The sequence below is a fragment of the Loa loa genome (genome assembly GCF_000183805.2).
Source record: "Loa loa unplaced genomic scaffold supercont3.66, whole genome shotgun sequence".
Lineage (NCBI taxonomy): Eukaryota > Metazoa > Nematoda > Chromadorea > Rhabditida > Onchocercidae > Loa > Loa loa.
The window spans coordinates 127,391-147,995 of NW_018108246.1; the positions used below are offsets into that span (position 1 = coordinate 127,391).

Consider the following 20,605-nt stretch of genomic DNA (forward strand, 5'->3'; position numbering starts at 1 on the left):
GTTTCCATCCATTTCTTGCTCTTCCTCCAAATAATCAATCATTTCTTTTTAACTCATCCCCTTCCTCCTCACAGAGTTCGGGCGAAAATTACAGTTGATCTCGTTGAAGTTGCCTATGAAAATCCTCAAAAGTTGTTATTCAGTCGCTCTCGAGATAGCAAGTCAGGTAATTCCCAATCTTAACCCATGAAGGGCAACTAAAAAGGCCATAATTTCCCACAGTTTCACATGAGATGCAACAATGTAGTCAAAATGAAAACACGAAAATCAAGAACACTGAACGCTGAATATTTACTCGCCCTGTAACGTTGTCGCTAATGAAACACTTTGCCAAGTGTTCAAAAAAGGGGTTCTAGATATAGTGCACTGCTTTTTCTCATCTTTCAGCGCTGAACGGAAATGAAACTTCCCGAACAAAAACTGGGAATCAGAAAATTCCAATAAATGAAAAGAGCCTTTACTTTGTCATTCACGTTATTTTGTTATCCAAGCGAGAAACTGTTTCGAGTTTGTAATGACATATCTATTCTACACACCATTGAAAGACGATACTATTCAATTCTTCCGAGTCAAAAGCTATTTTAAAATTACATTCTAAAAAAATTCTGTGTTAATGTTGCAAATCAGAACTTTCTTCAAATCATGCCAAATGCTTCATTCGCTTTTTTTCAGCCTTCCATACAAAACAAACATCATTATTTCACCTTATAGTCATTCGCATATATTTTTTCCGCAAACCTTCAGTTGAGAAATCCTATGAAGTACGGAAAAACTGCAAGGATAAGTTCACCAAAAGACGCCGACCCTCATCTTCTCAGTTTCCTCACTGCAGGTAATTGAGACCAATAAAGGCAAAAACTATTTAAAAAATTTGAAATCTCTGAATAATGATACATAATTTCCATGCAAACCTCGTAATGTTAATTTCGTCTGGACAGTACCGAGATGATATGGCTAAATTATTTCAGTTTGAGTTGTTTGGCAACCAGATGAATTTCACTCTCACCAACCGCCGCGTTTCTCAGTCAATAGAATCGTAGTGACTAGTGCACACGAATTCCTTCCTACGCTAACCGAACTCTGCAATAAAATACATATAAAACTTTTCAACGATAAACATCAATACAAAATGAACGATTACGACACAAATTTTCACAAAAACGTCAAGTTCTAAATGAAATTGAACAAAACACTATAAAAGTGATCTGTAGAAGGAGATGCAAAAAGTAGCGTGTACAACTTCAGTATCTTATGATTAATACTGTTTTGCTAATTAAACCTTTCGAATTGACAAGAAGATATTAGTGACAAAATATTGAAATTATGATATTGTGTAAACCAATATTCAACCATATATTTTGAAAACAGTGTTTGAAATCCACGGCTATTATGAACTCTGCCGCAAACTGGAAAGCTAGGTAATAAATTTCTCTAGGGATTATATCACGGAAAAGGAAAATTCGAAAATTTTCCAAAAAGATGTGAATCCGTGCAAATATTATGGAAGATTCTCAGAATATTTAACTAGCGATGATGAGGGAAGTTTCTGTAATGTTAAGGAGCAGGAAAGGAGAGAAAAAATACATCAAATTACGGGCATGAAGTAGGACCCAATCCAACTGCATGCAACATACGATTACTTTCCTCCCAGTGAAAAATCGTAACTCATTTCACTAAAAAAGTCTGTTATACAATCTATTGGTATTTGCTATCCAAATTATATTAAAGTTAGCGCTCGGGCAAAAGAGGTAATAGATCTGTTTATCCATGAGTCTTTCATATCTATCGATAAAAATGGTTTATAAAGCTAATATACCCTTTTGTATGCTTTTCGTAATCTTAAAGGAATAAAAAGTCCGAAATCTAGAGAGACATTCAGAATAAGAAAGAAATTCTCTGACCGAACAAATGAATGGAAATCATCGAATACGGTGTTTTCGAACTATGGTACTGGAAATTATCACGATGAAGATATATATAGTATTCGAAAAATATTATTTCCTCTGCTAAAACTGATACGATAATGAAATGATAAACTTCCACTACACTCCATTTTCAATAAATATAAATCAGACAAACTGCCAGAATATATCCCCTTTAACAAGAGATTAAATCTGCACTTTGTCTATAAGTCAGCTTCCGCAAAAAATGGTGATGTACAAGGAATCCATATGAGCTAAATATCTACCTGGATGATTATTCCAGCTGGTTTATCATACCCAGTGGTATACGTAATACAAAGATGAAATGCACTTCGGAAGCCAATGATAACAACGTAAGTCAAAATCTGAGGTAACGATGAATCTGAAGTACCAATACTCTGAAGTAATTTCCAAAATTTTTGAAAGGAAAGAGTAGCTTCGGTATAATCTCCTAGTTCTTTATTTACAATTGATTGAATTCACCATTACTAAATTTTACTTCTTTAGATAAATCAAAGTGCGATTAAGCGAGAACTGAATTGTCAGTGTAGGTGAATTTCACATTCTGTTAAATTCATCCGCGCAAGCTTCTTTTGGCGTTTGCAAAACAAGGCATGACGTCGCAAAGTAAATTCATTAATAACTCATTTTCGAGTCTAAATAGACGGTCGCAAATAAGAAATCTCAGTTTATAGCTCGAATGGCAATTTTATCATCTCATAAAAAGGCAAACACTGTTCTCAAGTCTTTATAAAACGAAAATAATACACGAATAGTGGTTAACTAATCCAGCTAATTCGGATTCGATCCGCATCAGCATGCACCATGCACTGGCTGTGCTTCGCGAACGAAGATATGTGGAGGGCCACACTCACGTTTGCTGCAGACGTGCTAATGGCTAAGAAGGTCAATGTGGGACAGACAAGTTAGGATGCAAAAGCCACTGTGGAAGGTCTGCTTAGACGGCACTGATGAGGTACGGTTTTTCTGCACTGTCGTTTGTCCTCGAGACTGGTTCTGTGTTCGAAGGAAGGAGCAATGTTACGGATGATGTGTTTTCATGCTTCCCGATTCGAAGCCAAAATGGACCACTGATGGTGATCTGTACGACCAAGGCTGAGGTGTTGTTTCAGGACGTCACTGTATTCTTCTTGGATCTCTTCTTTATGGAAGCCGGCGGCCAATTGGCCACAGAGCACAATCTCAGGAAGGTGACGATCCTCCATCCTGGTAACTGCAGCCCAGCGCAAATGTCTTCAGTAGTGTGGCTTCAATATTGACGAACTCACATACATATATACACCCGGAATGAATGTGGGATGTTGCTTTGTTCCTCCTGCAATGCAAGGCAAAAAGGCAAGATGTAAAACATATAAGAAAGGTTCTCCAAGTGGCAACCAACTCAAAATGTAGTAACATTTGAAGATCGGGTCCAGGGCACCAGCAGTCACATGAAAAGATGTGAATCCTATATGTCCCTATGGGTGTCACCGTATGAGAGGAGTGCTCTGTGTGCGATTAAAAGTAATGAAATCGAAAAGTCAACAAAAATAACTTCGTAATTGACGTAAAGGCTAATGGATTATTTGCATTTTGAGTGAAATTATAGTGGCTGACAGGTATCAGTAATACTAAGAGTTGTCCAATAAGAGAAATTCCCAAGTGACAAAAATATGATACGTTTGCAGAATTGGATTTGAAATTCAACTGCAATCTTAGAGACGGAAAATGAGAAAATTACTAAGCGGATAAAATGAAAATGGGTTCCAAATGCAGAAATAACGATTTCCAATATGCCCAGAAAAGGAAGGGTGCAAAAAATAGGTCAAAGAAGGGATGGGAAAGGAATAAAGAATTGAGAGATTCGAAAAGCAATCGTCACCTTACAACAACATCGTACAGAACCTTCCAGAAGCATTTCCTTCACCTACTGCCTATCCAACAACTGAGCGGACAGCTATCGTGCCAGTCAGTCAGAGTCATCCACAACGGCAGAATAACCTCCTCAACAAAGGATAATAGAGATGTGGGGGAATGTCAACCACGAGAGAGAAAAAGAGAAGCGTAGAGGAGAAAGAGACATAACACCAGCTATGCCTTTGCATCGATGATAGATAGATAGACCTTTCATGTCCATTAAAATAATATGTAAACAACATCCCATTGTTGAGTGTTTTCTCAGGTGACATCAGACAGAAAAAGACAACGAAAATAGAGAATTAAACAATAGGGGAGAAAGGCAGACCATGAAGAGAATAAAAAATCTTTGCAACAAACAACCAGATGACTTCTAAATTTGAGAACGAAAGGATGATAGAACAGGATGGGAGAGGAAGAGACAGATGAATAGACGACTGGCAAGAGAGGTAATGAAACACGAGGGGAAGGTCTCTGATCACCGAGTTGTTGCTAGAACTCGATCGGACGATCCACTTCTCTTTTAACAGTCAAAGGCATTTATAAATGATCGCCATTGCAATGAATTACGAGGGATTCGTTGCTGAATTCAACTTCGATCAAAGATCAAGCGCTGTCAGATAGAACGGCCATTCTGTTTACCACATCGCTTCGTGTTATTATTGCATTTCATAACCTGAAGTGATCGTGCGTGATGATTCTTTGTCATAAATAAATCATGACGTAATCACGTAGCAGTCACTTAGTACGTAGGATGCGTGATAAGAAAAAACGAAAGATCTTAAATAGTGTTCAGCTCGTCCCATCTCTATGCACTAAGGATTTCCAATAACGAAACATTATTCGATAAGTTTTTGGTGAGTCGTGCTGGATGTAATTATACATCAGTTATACAGATCCAAGTAAAAAGATCTATCATTTCCACAAAGTAATCTGAATAAGTCTCGAAGACCGCAATGTAATATCTCAAAGTACAAGCTGAGATGCAAGAAGTTACTGAGGCACATTACTGGCGCGTGGCATTTTGCAAACGTAAATGCCTACGTCACTCTTAGTTGTTTGATAAATTAGGTGAAGTAATTATTGTCCAGTCGAAGACTTCAAAAGTTTCAAATAGACGGTTTGACGATCTTCTCTTTGATCAATTTACTAAGCAAGAGAACTGTGTCATGAACTACTCAATAGTTCTCCATCACTGAAGCTTCACGATTGGTCTCGATTATCAAAAAAGATGAGTTGTGAGACAGAGTGACTGAAATTTGAATTTAAATAATTTGTTGAAATGATGTACAGTTGTTGAAAGGGTTAAAGGATCGCTTCGTTGAGTATTTGTAAAGACGGAAAACAATGAGAGAGGAATCTGTCATATTCCCAAATGTGCTGTATATGATATAACGATGACGGGAATAATCATAACCTCTAAGCTTCTCTTTTCTAGTAATGTAGACATTTACAGTAAAGGATTGGGAGGAACGGAGAAGGAAATGTTTAGGGATGATGTGATTCCTTCTTTTTACGCCATTCTTCCTAAAATTTGAGTGGAAGAAAATTTGTTAACATCGAACTTCCACTCAGGAATACAATCACTGAACGGTTTTTTGAACTTACGGAGGAATGAAATGTATTTATTGGTTAACGGTCCAAGCGCGACTGCTAAACCTTTGGCGGAATGACTTTAGAGTGGCGATTTTTATTATCTTTAAAATAAATTTTAAAAAAAATGGAACCAAGACTGGGAAGAACAATCATATACGTCGGAAGAGACAGAAGAGAAAAGCAAAAGGGAGGCCATGGCCATTTAGCACCAATCAACCATATGGTCAGACGACCTATCTCTTCATCTTGCTAATGATATCAATTAGTTAACGGTTATATTTCCGGAGTAAGGCGTTTGATGTAATTTGCACTCAGAGATCTTTTTGGTAATAACTCGGAAATCTTTGCAAGAATGTCCTGAAAGTGGATCAATCGATTGATGCTGAAGTCTTTGCTTGATATCAGTGTTATACTGTATCTACCCATTGGAGTGTCGGAAGAATGTCAAGTGATGATCAATACCCTTCCGCTTATAACTGTGATTTGTTTCTAAACGAATCCGATGTAACTTGTAAATTTAATTCGTGTGTATGGAGAACGAGAGAGTATGTCTGAATTGATTGTCACCAATCTAAGCATAAGAAGTAGTTGATATATTTGGTGTTGTGTTGAAAAGAAGAGTCCAAAGATCGTTCAAGCATCGACAACAAATCCTTAAAAGAATGAGGAAGCGTCAAGAAAACAGACTTTGAAGTTTGATTTTTAACTTATGGCTTGAGGATATAAGTTAACAGGTATCTCTTTTGGGGATCATCTTTTTTAAGTTTTCTTTTTAAGTTTTTTTTTTTAAGTTAATAACAAGGAAAATATCAAAAATGAGCCTATGAGACGGTGATTTTGTCATCACTACATCTACCATTGCATTTTTCCTTTGTAAAGCAGAACTTTTGGAATCTCGTGCTTGATTTAGTCAACCTGAGAATCCACAATCATCAAGTTATGATATTAACAATAATTTCATGATCACTCAAATGTTCAGAGAAAAATGATTTTATCTAAGAGCAGAAAACAGTTGAAGTAATTTCTTCATCTGCTCTCTTATTAATTTCAATTCATTCCTTGCAATTGCACGCGCTTCATAATTAAAGCAATGGCTGATGGAAATATCACAAAAAGAAAGTAAAATGAAATGGTTGTTCGGATGCTAGAGTAAATAATACCAATCCAAATAGAATGGAAGATACAATTTCTCAACGTTGAAAGCACGGAAATGATTTATTACTGTACTTTTATACTCTACGCTAATTTGTAAACTTTTCTGATACCCAATACAGTCACCAAGTTTCTACTTAAATTGCTCAGATTGGCCATATTTCAAAAATTCCTCGTTGAAATCCATTTTAAACGACCGATTTTAAAGCATACCTTACCACTTCACGTCAAACCAGTTTCGGAATCCCTTAAAAGATGTTCAGCTTGGAAATCAACCGACGATCATTTTCAAAGATTATCTATATTATCTGGTGACTACAAAAGGAGCTTATTGTGATGAGCTCACGATAACAATCGGGAAGTGCCAGATGTGACATGGTATATTCAGAACTTCCGAGAAAACAGCACTACAATTTGTTCAGAGATGATCGGGCGTCTTTATCTGTATGCAGCAAATAGGTAAGATAAAAGGTGATTATGGCTGATATTTCCACTCTGATTTGCATATGTACCATCAACATGATATACGTTAATGATCAACAATGGGAAACAGAACAAATAGATTCAGCTGAAGAATGATTAAGAAATTTGCTCTTCTAGTGAACAGCAAAAAACATGAATCACTCCAGGCTTGTACAGCCAAATTTTCTACTTGGCCTCTGAACGAAAAAAAATATCATCTCTGAGATTTCTCTTATAGTAAATGAAGTGGTTCTCGTTAATCACAATGAGGATCGCTTTATTTAAATCATTCGGCACAGAATCTCATCATCAATATAAAAAACCTATTTGGAAGCAGCAGGAAGGAGAAAGATGAATGCGCATTGAGGATCATTATCCATCCAGTATAAGTCCAAACAGTCGCTATTTACAGTGTTGACAACTGAGTATACTACTATCTCTTATTGAGTTGTTAGAGATAAAGGAACTGTTTTTCACAAGATTAACTGTTGTTTAGATCGTACAGAATCCGGAAAGATATGCTTAGACCGAGTAAATTTACCTTAAATCATGTTTTTGTAACCTGTTATACTTTCTGTTTTGTTTTCTTCTCTTTTTCTTTCTTGTCAACCTGCTGTTGTCACTCCATCATTTGCTTGTAATCCTGTTGAATTGTTCTTGTAGTAGTTTCTTTTTGATTTTTTAAAATTTTCACTGGAATAAATTGTCGCCATTTCATCGACTATGTAAACAGAGGATAGATGAACAAAATAAATGACTGGAGGAATGAGAACACATGTGAAAACATAATCGAACGTTCAACGCAAACTGATCTTATTTATGCTCGCACGCTTCTGTTACATTCTGACATTGATTTTGCAGTAGGATTGTCACTCGTCTCTAATTTTTCATAAATCTGAATTGACCTTATTCTCAGATTTCTAAGCTGTAGCTAACAAAGTACGCATACTTCATTAATTAATGATTCTTATTTGTTTTTGTTGAACAATTCTAGCTGAAAGTGATGTATGATAAAGTAACGAACATTGGTGGTGAGACGAAGACAATGACGAAAAAGACAAAAAGTAAAACTATCTGACCTGAGCTTTTCGGAAAATGAAAATTCCGTTCGAAATTACGCAAACCTGTTTTTAAAATAATTGCCTACCTAAGACCATCACTTCTATTTTAAGTACGCAGCAAGTTTTAAAACTTTTTCATCCATCATTTTCATTACCTCATTTTCAAGGGTTTACTTCATTTTCATTTAAAGTTCGAGAAATCCGAATACAAAATACTACATGCATTTCAATTTCGAGCAAATATTCATCAGAAGTGTTTCAAATTTTTCAAGGTTTAAATCAAGAAATTGGTGAGAGGATAAGTATAAAAATAATTCTGGTATGAGCATCATTTGTTTTAAAAGTTACTGATGGAGAAGGGGCGGAAATGATCTGTGAGCAGTGGTTAACATCAAGTAACACATTAATCTTCTGTATTTTTCCTGCAATCTCGAAGTCCTCACAATTTCTTCCATTCTTCCATTTCAATTGCAACAAAATTTTGAACTACTAGAATGTCATTAAAAATTTTTTATATCGGCATACTTTTACATGTTCTTATCAAAAAGATTTAATTGGAAGGAGGACTCAAACTTAAGACTTCATTCAAAACACAATGTATACCATTTCACTTTTTCATTAACAGGAAGATGAAGAGAGTGGAAGAAAGCGGAACGTTAAGTTGGTTGATCGATGGTCGTCAATTCGATTCAATTTCAGTAGTAGGCATATCGAATATATCATTCATGAGAATACGACGAACGGATGATCCATCATCATGATCTTTACTGAGACCTCAACAACAGGGGGAAAGGAAGAGATGCTGAGAAGTGGGCGAAAAATGAATAGAGCACTTTACCAATGGATGGAAAAATTTTATTCAGTAACCGATCTGGTGAGTTGTTCGTGTGCCGTACCCATCTACATGAGATAGTGGACATTTAATTTTCTGCATCAAAACACCACTGGCATTATGAATAATAATAAAGCCAGTTTACGGTAACGATGCTGTTAGCTAAAGTTGACCACAGGTGAAGGCAGGCGCACGCTAAAAAAATAAATAAATGGAATTAAAACTGCTGACAAATCTTTCATTTTGCGGTGATTACTAATAGATAGATTGTTGATTGCTGGCTAGAACGACAGCTGTTGCAATGACGATGTAATTCTGATGGTGATATTGTACATATGTGTTTTGAGGAAGGTTGCCTTTGCTAATCGAGGAATCTTTTCACTCCATACAGTAGTTGTTTAACACCAATGATACAGCAGTTAGGTTGCTATGAGAAATATCTTCATTTATTCCCCATTTCTGAATTGTACTGGTATTATCAAAAGGTCCAGTATGCATTACAACAAAATTCTAAGTGCCGAACAGCCTTTTCATATAATGTTTGAAGTTTCCATAAATGTTCCATCTTCACTTCCTGTTTCTATGCATCGCCCTAAACCCTATTCAGAAAACTAAAATTATTTCATTTAAAAAATGTAAGTGATCTTTTTTCATGAGTTTACATGTGATTATATAATTTTCCCACAACATCATGCATAATATGACTATTCGTTTCAAGCAGGCAATTGCAGGAAACCTTTTTTCTCCCGAATAACGATGGCAACGGATTTATTGCTGTTTCAATAATTAAGATTGAAATGTTGAAAAAAGATAGCTGAGCCTTCGAAGCTTGAATGAACTTGAATTTTTTTTCTTCCTGATATCTGCTAATTATGTCTTCTTGAACAAGGAGAAAACAAATAGTATAGTACTAATACATTATCTGTCTTCCGCCAGACTTTTGTCAATTTACATACAAAACTGTCCCCATCTACACATTTCCGGAATCCTCAACGGATCCATCATTATTTTGCTTTATTACAGTTACTGCAATGTAATTTTTTATTGTTACTATTAGGCGCAGGTCGCAGATCACAACATATTTGAATATTTGAAGTCAGAAGAAGCTCGATGTGCCCATACCCCAGTATAAAGAACATTGCCATATTGTAGGTGTAATTCAGACCAGCTATTTTTATCACTCTGAACTTTTTGGTTAATAAGCATTGGACATTGCTGATGACACGACTGTTTGAAAAAAAAGGTGAAAAAAAGCAGCAATTTTGATACATTTCACCACATACTTAGTGATTGTAACTAATCGCTATTCATTTATATAATAAATATACTTAGTTTGTTTCCTCCCAAAAGATATATATCATTTACATGACATTACAGAATACCGAAAAAATACGAAAAAAAAAATTTGCATTTTGCAATACCAACATAACTATGCCTGTCATACATGCCTTGGCACTGGTATTTAGACCAGGGATGATGGGTTAATTAAATCACTGATATTCTCAAATTTGTTTCTACAAATGCAAATAGATGAATTAAGATTACGCCGGAAAAGTAGTCTAATGCTTGCTTACTATCAATCAATACTTTAGTTGCTGTAGTTAATGAGTGGACGGTTCCTTTAGTGAAAGATTCCTAATATTAAAATACGAAATTTTATGACTTCTTCTATGCCATAAGGAGTTAAGTTCATTCCAAGAACATTAGCATCCTTCGTGTGGATGGAAGCATCTTGATCGTGTAATAATTTATGGTCATATGATTATTTCCCATTTTCCACCTTGTTGAATAATAGCATCGGCGTATACAATATTTCCAGTGGATTAACTCCAGTTGTTCAAATTGTCAGGAACAATAGTTTTTTAAAATTTAAACTGAAAATGCTTTAGATCAGTGATCTTAACAACTTAATTGAAATGATACGTTTATCGTCGTCATCTGGAACATGGAACAGCTTCTGCTGTATGTATTTGAAATCCACCAAATTCATCAGAACTTTTGGTCTTTGATGAAGGCTTTTTTCACAAAAATTTAATTTTAGAACTTTTCAAAGGGATTTCTCATTAGCCTTCATTTTTTTGAGAATTTGATAGAGGTGAAAACTTTTGGGAAATAATTGATAGCAGTGTTTGTTTCCAATTAAAAATAGAAATGTTGATATGAAAATAAATGAAGTCGAAATCAAATATCTTCATAAATTTTTTTGGATTAGAGAATATTACAGGGCGAGCAATTCCTTATTTGGATAATCGAAATCATACTTCTTCATTTCTCAACTTTCGGCGGTAAGCTTCATTTTGGAAATGATTTAACCTTTTTTTTTCATCAATGGTGATGCTTATCACTTTCACCGGTAACTGCTACAGTAGTTTACTTTTAATTTCATTTACTCAACTTTTCATATTTTTTCCATCAGTTATGCAAAATTATTGCAGAGAAAGTATTATCAGCTTTCAGCACTCTTTTTACGTCGCTCCGTCCAACAAAGGTACACTTTTATTTAATGAAGTCAATATGATAATTGGCTAATTAACAATATTTTGGGCATTAATATGAGAAGCAAACAGACTTAAGGACCTTTCATCGTATAGTTTAACTTGTATTTATAGATATTGAGTCAGGAAGATGGTATCCAAAGCATATCACCGACTTGGATTATATCTGTGGCAGAGTTATTATGTACGATCCAACCAGTTCCTCGGGACTGAGCACGAGTCACCCTGTCAGTTTAACTATTAAGCATATATGATTTAATTGGTTAGAACTAATTCATATTGTGCTCGTTTTATTACTTAAATGGGAAAGTGATCCTACTGAAGTGATTAAGATCTAATGCCCTACTTCTAAACATTGTCTTTCATCTGATAATACTGCAATGATTAACATTGCAGAGCTTTAAAGACAAGGAATATCGGAAAAGGCGAGAATGGTTTTTGGAAATTGCAAATGATTATAAACAGTAAGTTATATCGATGAATATTACTAGCAAGTTTTAGTATAAATTATGAGCTAAAATTATTCTTTGAATTTATTTTCACACAATAATCGAATCGGGTTTATGTCACTGATACATGTGTACAAATTCCAATGGTACACGGCAAGCAATCTTTTTTTCTCATTTTGTTCATCTTTCCAACTATAGAAAATTCAAGTTTTTCTAATAATACTGATAAAGAAGGAAGACATTTTCGCTAAATGAAATATTTGAAGCTATTGTACCAGCCTAACTCCGTTTCTTGTCAAAAAGTGATCAAAAGACGGAATTGTTTTGCATTAAAATGTACCGTTTTCAGCACTTTCCACTAGAGTAGGTTTTCACAAATTGATAGATTAACGAGTCCAAATACTGATTTAATACAATCTATTTTAATAGTGGGATACCAATACCGCGAATAAACTACACAACAGTCGAAACAGAAACATGGTATGTGTTATAACCAGTACTTAAAAGCACTTTTCTAGAAAGAGGTAAATGAACTGGAGCTGTGGCAAACATTATAATGTCAAAATTTAAATTTGTTTTAATTTACCATTCGGTTATTTCAAATGCCACTTAACTGCTGGAAATTTTCAGTTGATTAGTCATTAAATGGTGTAAATAGCAAATGAAAATTGACAATTCATTAGAATCTCTCAGGCGTACAATTTATCGTGACCTGAAAACATTGCATAACAAATTTGCATGCAAAGCATTTTTGGACAATTTTAAATTGCTCGAGGAACAGTGCGGCTATTCAGACAATGAAATTCCACAGCTGGAAGATATTTCGAAATACCTCAACAGTGTGTTTTTAACGATTTTCTTATTTTGCAAGTTTCTTAATATAACTTTTGTATCACATTTTTATAGTTGAAAAGCGAGAATTGTGACAGTTATTTCAGATTCACTGGAATGAAATTAAATATCGGAAACGGAATCCATCGTTTATCAACGATGGAAAAAAGCGAAACGCTTCTCTCAATCTGTGCTGACAATTGCACTTTTGACTCTTAATCCAAGATTGCATCCTAATGTTCCTCTGTTTTTGTAAAGGAACATCTGACATTGATGCAAACACTAAGGTTGTACATAATGAATGAGTGGGAAAATGTGCTCATACTGAACTAGTATATCAGTGCAGTTCTTTGATACTCTATTAAAGGGTCCGATAGTGTAATAATTAACATTTGCGAAATACTTGAGCAATATAGACTGGAAAGTTCCGATCATCACCGTCCTACTTTATTAATCAATAAGTTATTACATCTAAAACAAGGAATTTCTATTAAACATTGCCGGACTAGGTACTTCCTTACCTTTCCCATTATTATTTCTTTTATTTTCAGCTAAAACTGGCTTCACCCTTCGTCCGTGCGGTGGATATCTGACTTCTCGAAATTTTCTAGCTGCATTGGCATTTCGTGTGTTTTGTTGTACGCAGTATATGCGCCACCATACTGATCCACATTATACGCCTGAACCGTAAGTTCTGCTTAAATGTTATGCCTAAAGATTGAAAAAATGCGAGAAATCGGACAAACATATCTGGTGATAATGTAAAGCTTTCTTTGAAAATGACAGTCTTTAGTGGCTGTTTAGAGATCTATGCCATGAACTGCTCGGACATATGGCCATGTTTTTGGATCCGATATACGCGCAACTCAGCCAAGAAATTGGAATTGCAAGTCTTGGCTCCTCTGAAAAAGAGTGTAGCGCTCTGATACGGGTTCGTCCCATTATACCTTGTAATTTAAAGATTTTCATGCCTTCCAGAAGTTGTATGAATTAGTTAGAAAAATCTCTTTCAGCTTTATTTCTTCGCATTTGAGTTTGGTCTGTCAGCTGAAGGTGAAAAATTCGACGAAAAGAAACGAAATTTGAAGGTTTATGGCGCCGGATTGCTATCCTGTTTTGATGAGCTGAAGGTATAATCGTTGGATGTATATTGTTTATGCACACAGATATGTATCTATAGTTAGAAAAAAAATTATTATTTTTCCAGTTTTGTATGTCACCCGATGCTAAAATTTATCGATTCGAACCAAATGATGTGATTGAAATGGAGCCTGAAATTACCAAATTCCAAAAAGGCTATTTTTATTCAGGGACCATTAATGAAGCATTTCAGAAAATAAGGTATTTATTAAAATCTATTATTAAAAGAGGAGATTTGAAATTTAATTTATAGAATCTGTAAAATAAATGAAAATCCCATACATACCGTCATAAGCTTTAAGAATAACTCATGTTTAAATAAGTGATTGTTGCACAGTACAAAAATTGATGAACATTCAAAGTTTCAAATTTTTGATGTAATTCTGCCGTTCTTTCTAGTTTGAACTAATGTTTTAAGAATCAGTGACCAGATAAAAACCGCTAAAAATGTTTTTAATTATTGATTGCAGTATTCTAACAGGTTTTAAATAACTCGTAGAATCTTTTACGAAATAGCTACACTTTTCTATACCTTTAGGAAGTAACATTATTGAGTTCATCGAACTTATTTATAGGTCTTACATTTCAACGATTAAAAAATCATTTTTATTCCACTACGATCCGCTCACGCAATCAATAGAAAAGATAATGGATGATAGACATGGGTGAAATGAGAACTCAGTTTTATATATAGAATTGTTCGATCATCGTTTGGTGTGCAAATGGTGCAGAAATGTGTAAAATAACTTTTTAACTAACTCTTATCCTTATCCTCTAAGTCATCTTTGTTCCCTTCTCAAATGACTTCCTTCGATAAAATTTGTAACATTAATGTTGGATTCGTAATACCGTCATATTATTGTAACAAGACACTTATTAGGTTTCGCCATCCTTCATCTGTAAATCTTCTTATTTGTGGTTTTATATAAAGGTTTGAATAAGTTGTTTGTGGTCACATATGCATGTTAAAAGTTTTGTTCAACCAGTCTAGTGGAAAGGAAAGTCTAGTGAAAAGGAAAGCAAATTTAAGTCGAAATATTACCTGGACAACAAACGCTGTACCATTAGGAAGATATCTATTTGAAGTTTCAAGGAACATTTTGAATTTCCTAGAATTTTTTAAAATATTAACATGTTTTTTTTTCTTTTTCCTGTAGATATCGAGTAGCTGCTTCAGTATTATTTGGTAGATAGAGTAACCGAGTAGTGAGTGAGAATGGAAAGCTGTTCATCAATTATTGATCTCTTTTTATTTTTACTTCCACTGAGAAATAGTTTCTAAGATAATTATTGAGATGATACCCTGAATGATCTCGTTCTGATCATAGAGGATTTCCTCTGTTCCCCTTTCCAAAACTATTTTGAATTATTATCGATTTATTATTCAGTTCTTTCTTCATATAACTTTTTTTTATGGTGTTGAGAGGGACAGTGCAATTGTTGCTCAAAATCTGATTATTGACTCATTTCATATTTCTGTTTCATTCATCTCCACATTTTGTTATTTGCTTGATGATAACTTTTAGGTCACAATATTACAATTTCCTTGCAAATAGAGCTGCATAAAAACGCATGATAATACATTGTTTTATCATTTCCTATATACGATATTGTCGTGTTCGGTTACATTTACGTCAAAAATTCAGCAATGGCAAAGACAACCCTAAATGAACAATCTCATGATGAAGTACAGCTAACCGACGATAATGTTAAATCAGGTTGCACAAACTTCGGAGAAAATCGATTTTATCATTTGCTCTATGCAACGAAGTTGTTTTTTAAATCATAAAGTAGAACAGTTGTTGTTTGCAGTGATTTTGGTAATTTTTGAAATATTGCACTTAATTCAGCAATTATCTGATTCCGCTTCTCATCAGTTCTTAATTCACAAACCATTTCTTAATTTTACCTCAAACAGAATCTGACACAAATTATGCTCTCGATAAATGATTAGGTTTAAACACGCACTGATATCTCATACTTTCACAAACTACGTTTATGTTCTCAAAACACTTGATGTGGAAGATTTAATGTTATTAAGGAAATGGCAAGACCGAGGAATTGTTTACTTTGTCGAAGTTTAATTTCGGTTTCATTTCTTTCAAACAGTTAGCAATTACTTTCCTTGGCTAAATGGAATCCAACTTTTGATGACTTAATTGAACTGAGAGAATAAATCGTTTTTACTATGAACAGATTTTCTTGTAGCGACCACAGATCTGCAAATAATTGATGCAACATATGATTTCTGTCAGCGGTTGAAGGCACAGAATTTGTCCTTCAGGAAATCTCAGGCGGAGGGCATTGAAGATCGCAAATGTGTACAGAATGGTTTGTTGCCACACCCCCACTTTAATATTCTCAACTTAAACACAAATTCGATTTAATGTAAGGTCATGAATAATTACTTTGAGATGTAAATAGTATATAAGTTATTTGTATCATTAAATAAATAGGTTCTTACTGTCAAGAAGAACTGCTGGTAAATCCAAAATCACAAAACACAGATGCGACAAGATCTGATATAGATGAACTTGTTAAAGGATGGTAATAATTCATAATAAACTTTGTAAATAGTTTTTTTACTAATAGTAAATAAGTGAAGGCAATCTACGAATAATTGACAAGGATGAAAAAAGTATATGAATCCCCAGGGATAATTTCTATTTTATCTCTAGATGTCTTTTGTTATGGGATTATAGTTCACTATTTTGCGCAATTTCCGAATAATTTGCACTTGATTGGCATCAAAATATTTGTCTTCTATATTTTGACCAATTGATTTTCAACGACTTGAGTTCATCTTCTCAGCTTATCGCTTATAGTGTATACCCAGTATATTCAAAATCAGGCCGACGTTACATTGTTAAAGTTTCGCCTGGAGGAGGTTTAGAAGCATCATTGCTTCTGCAGGTATATTTTTTTGGACCCCAAATTTCCAGAAACTTTATGGTTAAGATGGACATATATGATTTCATAGAGGCTAAACTGAAGTCAAGGACAAGCTTGACATTTCTATCAAACAAATATCATTACAGGCGAAAAAGTTAAAAGAAAGCAATACATTAGAGGATGTATGCTTGCCACTCCTTGTTGACCATTACTATCATCATATGGTGAGAGATATTTACATCATCTATCACATAAGGAGATTTTCACATATGGAAACTTTATTGGTACCATGGATTTGCTGATGAATAGAGCCATGCCGCTAGATGAACGATTTAAGGATCTAATTTCAGTCCAGTACCTATTTCTTCACACTTGAATTCTGTGAGTACGGCTCGTTGGAGAAGCTACTTGCAGACAATGGCGCAGTACCCATACATAAACAATATATCGCCAAAATTCTACGTGGAGTTACCAAAGCAATCTGCTTCTTACACTCGTAATTTATTATGATACTGTGTTAAGGAAAAAAATGACTGGTTTTCCTTCCCACCATAATATGTTGTTGTAATCTTTGTAAGTCTTCCATAAAGCGCAGTCTGGATTGATATATGTCATCGGTAAGAGATAGGTAGTGTGGAACGAAAATAAGAAATACATTCCGGAAATAGTTCCAAAATCAACAGAAGTGTCATAATTGCGGTAAATTAGGCTCAAGATCTATCAACATGTTGTCACCGGATGAATTTAGACAAAAGGTCCAACTGTTAGCGTGTTGACTATATTATCATTTAAAATCACTTGACCTAACAATTTTGACACTTCTAGTGTTCAGACTATTGTTGCTGTCTTCGTTTTTGAAATTCATTCCACTGAGTTTTCAAAAATTAATAATCAACAAAAGAAATTAACAAGAATCAACAATTAACAAACAAAAAATTAATAATTAACAAAAATTAACAATGACATATATCAGGTAAGTAGTACAAGTATTTGTAGACAGTGCATTTACCACGGAACAATTTGTACGGCTAATATCTTGATTGATCAACACATGACGGGTCGCTTGACCGGTCTCACAAGAGCACAAGAAGTTACTGAAAATATGAACAAAAATAGGCAAATACCCATGTATGCTGCACCAGAATCCATTCACCTTGAGTAGGTTTAATCATTTATTGTTATCCTTGTAAAATAAAGGTCTGTAGAAGCAATACTTACCAAATCATATTGCGTAAAAGGGCCGAACCATTGCCGCAAGATATGTTTGCGATGGGTGTTGTATTATATCGATGCCTTATTGGTCGCATGCCGAAAAGAAAACCGAATGGAACGGTGAGCTGTATCTTATCCGTTTCTATTTCTGGATTAAATCAAATTTTATCCTTGCGAAGATTTCGATGATTTGCCTAAGTATACGTAGCACTGATGGTGGATATAAGACAGTGATACTATTGCAGATCGATTATCACGGAATAAAATCATCAATCATAATACCAATAGATCCAAAAATGTGGCATACCACGCAACTCCTGATGTCCGAACGTTTAGATATGCGACTGACCGCTGGACAGTTACTCCATACTGACTGGATTGAGACTGCTGCCACTACTGCGATCACTCAAATTCTCAGCTGGAATAATTGAAATTATATATTTCCTTATAATTGCAAATTTATTGAAATAAAAGTATTATGTTGATGAATATGGTGAGATTTTGTGAAAATTTAACTGTGATTTGGTAAAGAAATCCAAGGGTTCCTATAGACCTCTCCCACATCTGAATGAATTCTTAGACTATCGAGAAACAGTGGTCAACAAATTATGCGTAAGCAAATTATGCGTAATTATGCGTATGTGTGCACGTATGTCTCTTATCATTGAATTCGAATAGACAAAATCGCTGGCCATAACTGTTGACACTTTTCCATTGACACATTGTACACCTGCAATTTTCGTTTAAACTATGTTCAAATATGGGTTAAGATTCCAAACAATTCTCTTAGAACAATTCCCATATAAATAATGATTCAAACAATTCCCGCATAAATAATGATTGACTTCTTTACGTCTAATTCTCCCAAAATTTCCCAACAAAACAGCGCAGTTACAATGGATGCGGCCAGAAAGCTGAATCACTGCACAAAGAAATTAGATCGTTGTATTCGATCGACATATAATTTTCATCTGAACCAGGTCATGTGATGAAATTAGATTCCAATGATAAGTAAATATCAAATCATGAAATCAGCGAGTTTCAAATTTTGCAATCGTATGTCTAACACGTAGTCACATAAATTGCACGTATAAGTAATATGCGTAAGTACGGACCAAAATTTATAAAATCCGCAAATTGATTTAAAATTTTTTCAAAATAAAAGCAAGTTAAAGAAGTGAAAAGCTCCAAAGTATATCAGAAAAGTTTTAGGTTTATTCAACACTCATATATCAGAAGTCAGATCTGTGTTATTTTCAAGCGAAGTTGGAACGGTTTCTTGGAGATTTTTGGAAGAAATGTCCAGTGAGCTGTTTCTTCCTGTAATATAAATGTAGAAAGAAGAACTTTAAATTAAAAACGAGTTCGTTCCAAATTATAGTTTTAAGCTCAAATAAATCAACTTCTGTTGGTTGGAATAAGTTAATTAACTGAAATTGACAACGCTTTCTTAGTCCATGTGAGATGCCAGAAATACTACGAGTTGACGAAATCGCAAAGCGGAAGTGTAACATTGTCACAGTGTCTTATGTTGAACAAATTACTCAAGTTTATACACAGAATTTAAAATAATCCTAAATGATTGTGAGAAATGACCAACCTGCCACAGTTTCATGGCTTTCTTTAGCTTTTTCTTCTGGAATTTCCTTCAACAAATTATTTTCACGGAGACATTCATAAAGTGCACTTTGTAGTCGCATAAATGTAACCGTTAAATCAGAATAGCCGACCTTTAAACCATTGCAGAGGTATGCAAATGCCACTTCATTTGTTAAATCCATTTTAACATTCTGACCACCTAATCCTGAATGACCAATTAACCACTGACCCTGAAAACGAAGATTTTCCATATGAAAATAGATCACATAATCCATAAGGCCATTATTTAATGATTAATATCAAATCGAACTTTGAACAATCTTCGGGTGACATCAAATGTTCGGAAATGGAAAAAATTAATCGATAAATTATTATAAGCATAGAAAGCTTAGTGATGTTGTTTCAGTACTTTTCAAAGTAACATTAACTTTAATACTTGACAGTTCTTTGTATAGGCGAATCCTTTTCCTAATGATAAATTAATCGATAAGACAGAGTCCGTTTGGTTCAAAACTACAGGATCGCGAAACAATTGCTCTACAGTTGTCTTTTTCAACAGTTTTCCTTCGAGAACCAATGCATGAAGTTTTGCGAGTGATCGAGCAGTGCCCATACCAGTCACCGCTGGCATATCCAAAGATCGGATTTCTGGATTGTTGAATATTGTACCATTCTGGAACTTTTTATAGGACGATATTTGTTAAACCTTTGAGATTTTCAAATTAGTTTTAAATCAAAATATGACTGAATATAAAATTCAAGCAAGATATCAATTCCAATAATTCACCGGATACTGCTTAGATTTTATTTATTTTACGATAGAATGTCTCTTTAAATCTCTGATTCTTTCAGAGAAGACTTTGAGAAACATTTTATATATATATATATATATATATATATATATATATATATATATATATATATATATATATATATATATATATATATATATATATATATATATATATATATATATATATATATATATATATATATATATATATATATATATATATATACTATATATATATATACTATATATATA

General features: G+C 34.2%; 5 protein-coding genes across 5 annotated transcripts; 4 read left to right on the plus strand and 1 right to left on the minus strand.

The window, feature by feature from the left end:
* Positions 1-2,747: 2,747 nt before the first annotated feature.
* LOAG_01929 (hypothetical protein) lies at positions 2,748-3,156 on the plus strand (the record flags this gene model as incomplete). Its single annotated transcript, XM_003137467.1, has 2 exons — positions 2,748-2,847; positions 3,056-3,156. The coding sequence occupies 2 exons, from the start codon at positions 2,748-2,750 to the stop codon at positions 3,154-3,156; spliced, it is 201 nt and encodes a 66-aa protein (XP_003137515.1).
* A 7,681-nt stretch (positions 3,157-10,837) lies between these two features.
* LOAG_01930 (hypothetical protein) lies at positions 10,838-14,745 on the plus strand. The gene is made up of 12 exons (XM_020445894.1): positions 10,838-10,904; positions 11,167-11,227; positions 11,378-11,430; positions 11,552-11,664; positions 11,834-11,901; positions 12,316-12,366; positions 12,580-12,725; positions 13,269-13,404; positions 13,522-13,648; positions 13,731-13,847; positions 13,925-14,058; positions 14,433-14,745. The coding sequence occupies exons 1-12, from the start codon at positions 10,859-10,861 to the stop codon at positions 14,524-14,526; spliced, it is 1,146 nt and encodes a 381-aa protein (XP_020303698.1). The 5' UTR covers positions 10,838-10,858; the 3' UTR covers positions 14,527-14,745.
* Positions 14,746-15,505: 760 nt separating this feature from the next.
* Positions 15,506-17,389, plus strand: LOAG_01931 (hypothetical protein; the record flags this gene model as incomplete). Its single annotated transcript, XM_020445895.1, has 6 exons — positions 15,506-15,575; positions 16,066-16,188; positions 16,314-16,404; positions 16,683-16,770; positions 16,896-16,973; positions 17,100-17,389. 6 exons carry the CDS (start codon positions 15,506-15,508, stop codon positions 17,247-17,249), a joined length of 600 nt encoding a protein of 199 aa, XP_020303699.1. The 3' UTR covers positions 17,250-17,389.
* Positions 17,390-17,708: 319 nt separating this feature from the next.
* On the minus strand, positions 17,709-20,233 carry LOAG_01933 (hypothetical protein). Its single transcript, XM_020445896.1, has 5 exons — positions 19,997-20,233; positions 19,562-19,790; positions 18,269-19,281; positions 17,968-18,155; positions 17,709-17,843 (listed from the first exon to the last, which is right to left on the minus strand). The coding sequence occupies exons 1-3, from the start codon at positions 20,189-20,191 to the stop codon at positions 19,187-19,189; spliced, it is 519 nt and encodes a 172-aa protein (XP_020303700.1). The 5' UTR covers positions 20,192-20,233; the 3' UTR covers positions 17,709-17,843; positions 17,968-18,155; positions 18,269-19,186.
* On the plus strand, positions 17,801-18,392 carry LOAG_01932 (par-1 (I)-like family member; the record flags this gene model as incomplete). The annotated part of the gene is made up of 3 exons (XM_003137470.1): positions 17,801-17,907; positions 17,988-18,081; positions 18,207-18,392. 3 exons carry the CDS (start codon positions 17,801-17,803, stop codon positions 18,390-18,392), a joined length of 387 nt encoding a protein of 128 aa, XP_003137518.1.
* Positions 20,234-20,605: the final 372 nt, after the last annotated feature.

Coding starts and splice junctions, on each gene's coding strand:
- LOAG_01930 (XM_020445894.1), top strand. CDS start 10,859: ATGATACGTTTATCGTCGTCATCTGGAACATGGAACAGCTTCTGCT. Junction 11,431..11,551: donor CGTCGCTCCGTCCAACAAAG/GTACACTTTTAT, acceptor TTGTATTTATAG/ATATTGAGTCAGGAAGATGG. Junction 13,649..13,730: donor AGTGTAGCGCTCTGATACGG/GTTCGTCCCATT, acceptor AATCTCTTTCAG/CTTTATTTCTTCGCATTTGA.
- LOAG_01933 (XM_020445896.1), bottom strand. CDS start 20,191: ATGCCAGCGGTGACTGGTATGGGCACTGCTCGATCACTCGCAAAACTT. Junction 19,791..19,996: donor CCTATACAAAGAACTGTCAA/GTATTAAAGTTA, acceptor CTTCGTTTTCAG/GGTCAGTGGTTAATTGGTCA. Junction 19,282..19,561: donor AAGCCATGAAACTGTGGCAG/GTTGGTCATTTC, acceptor TTTATATTACAG/GAAGAAACAGCTCACTGGAC.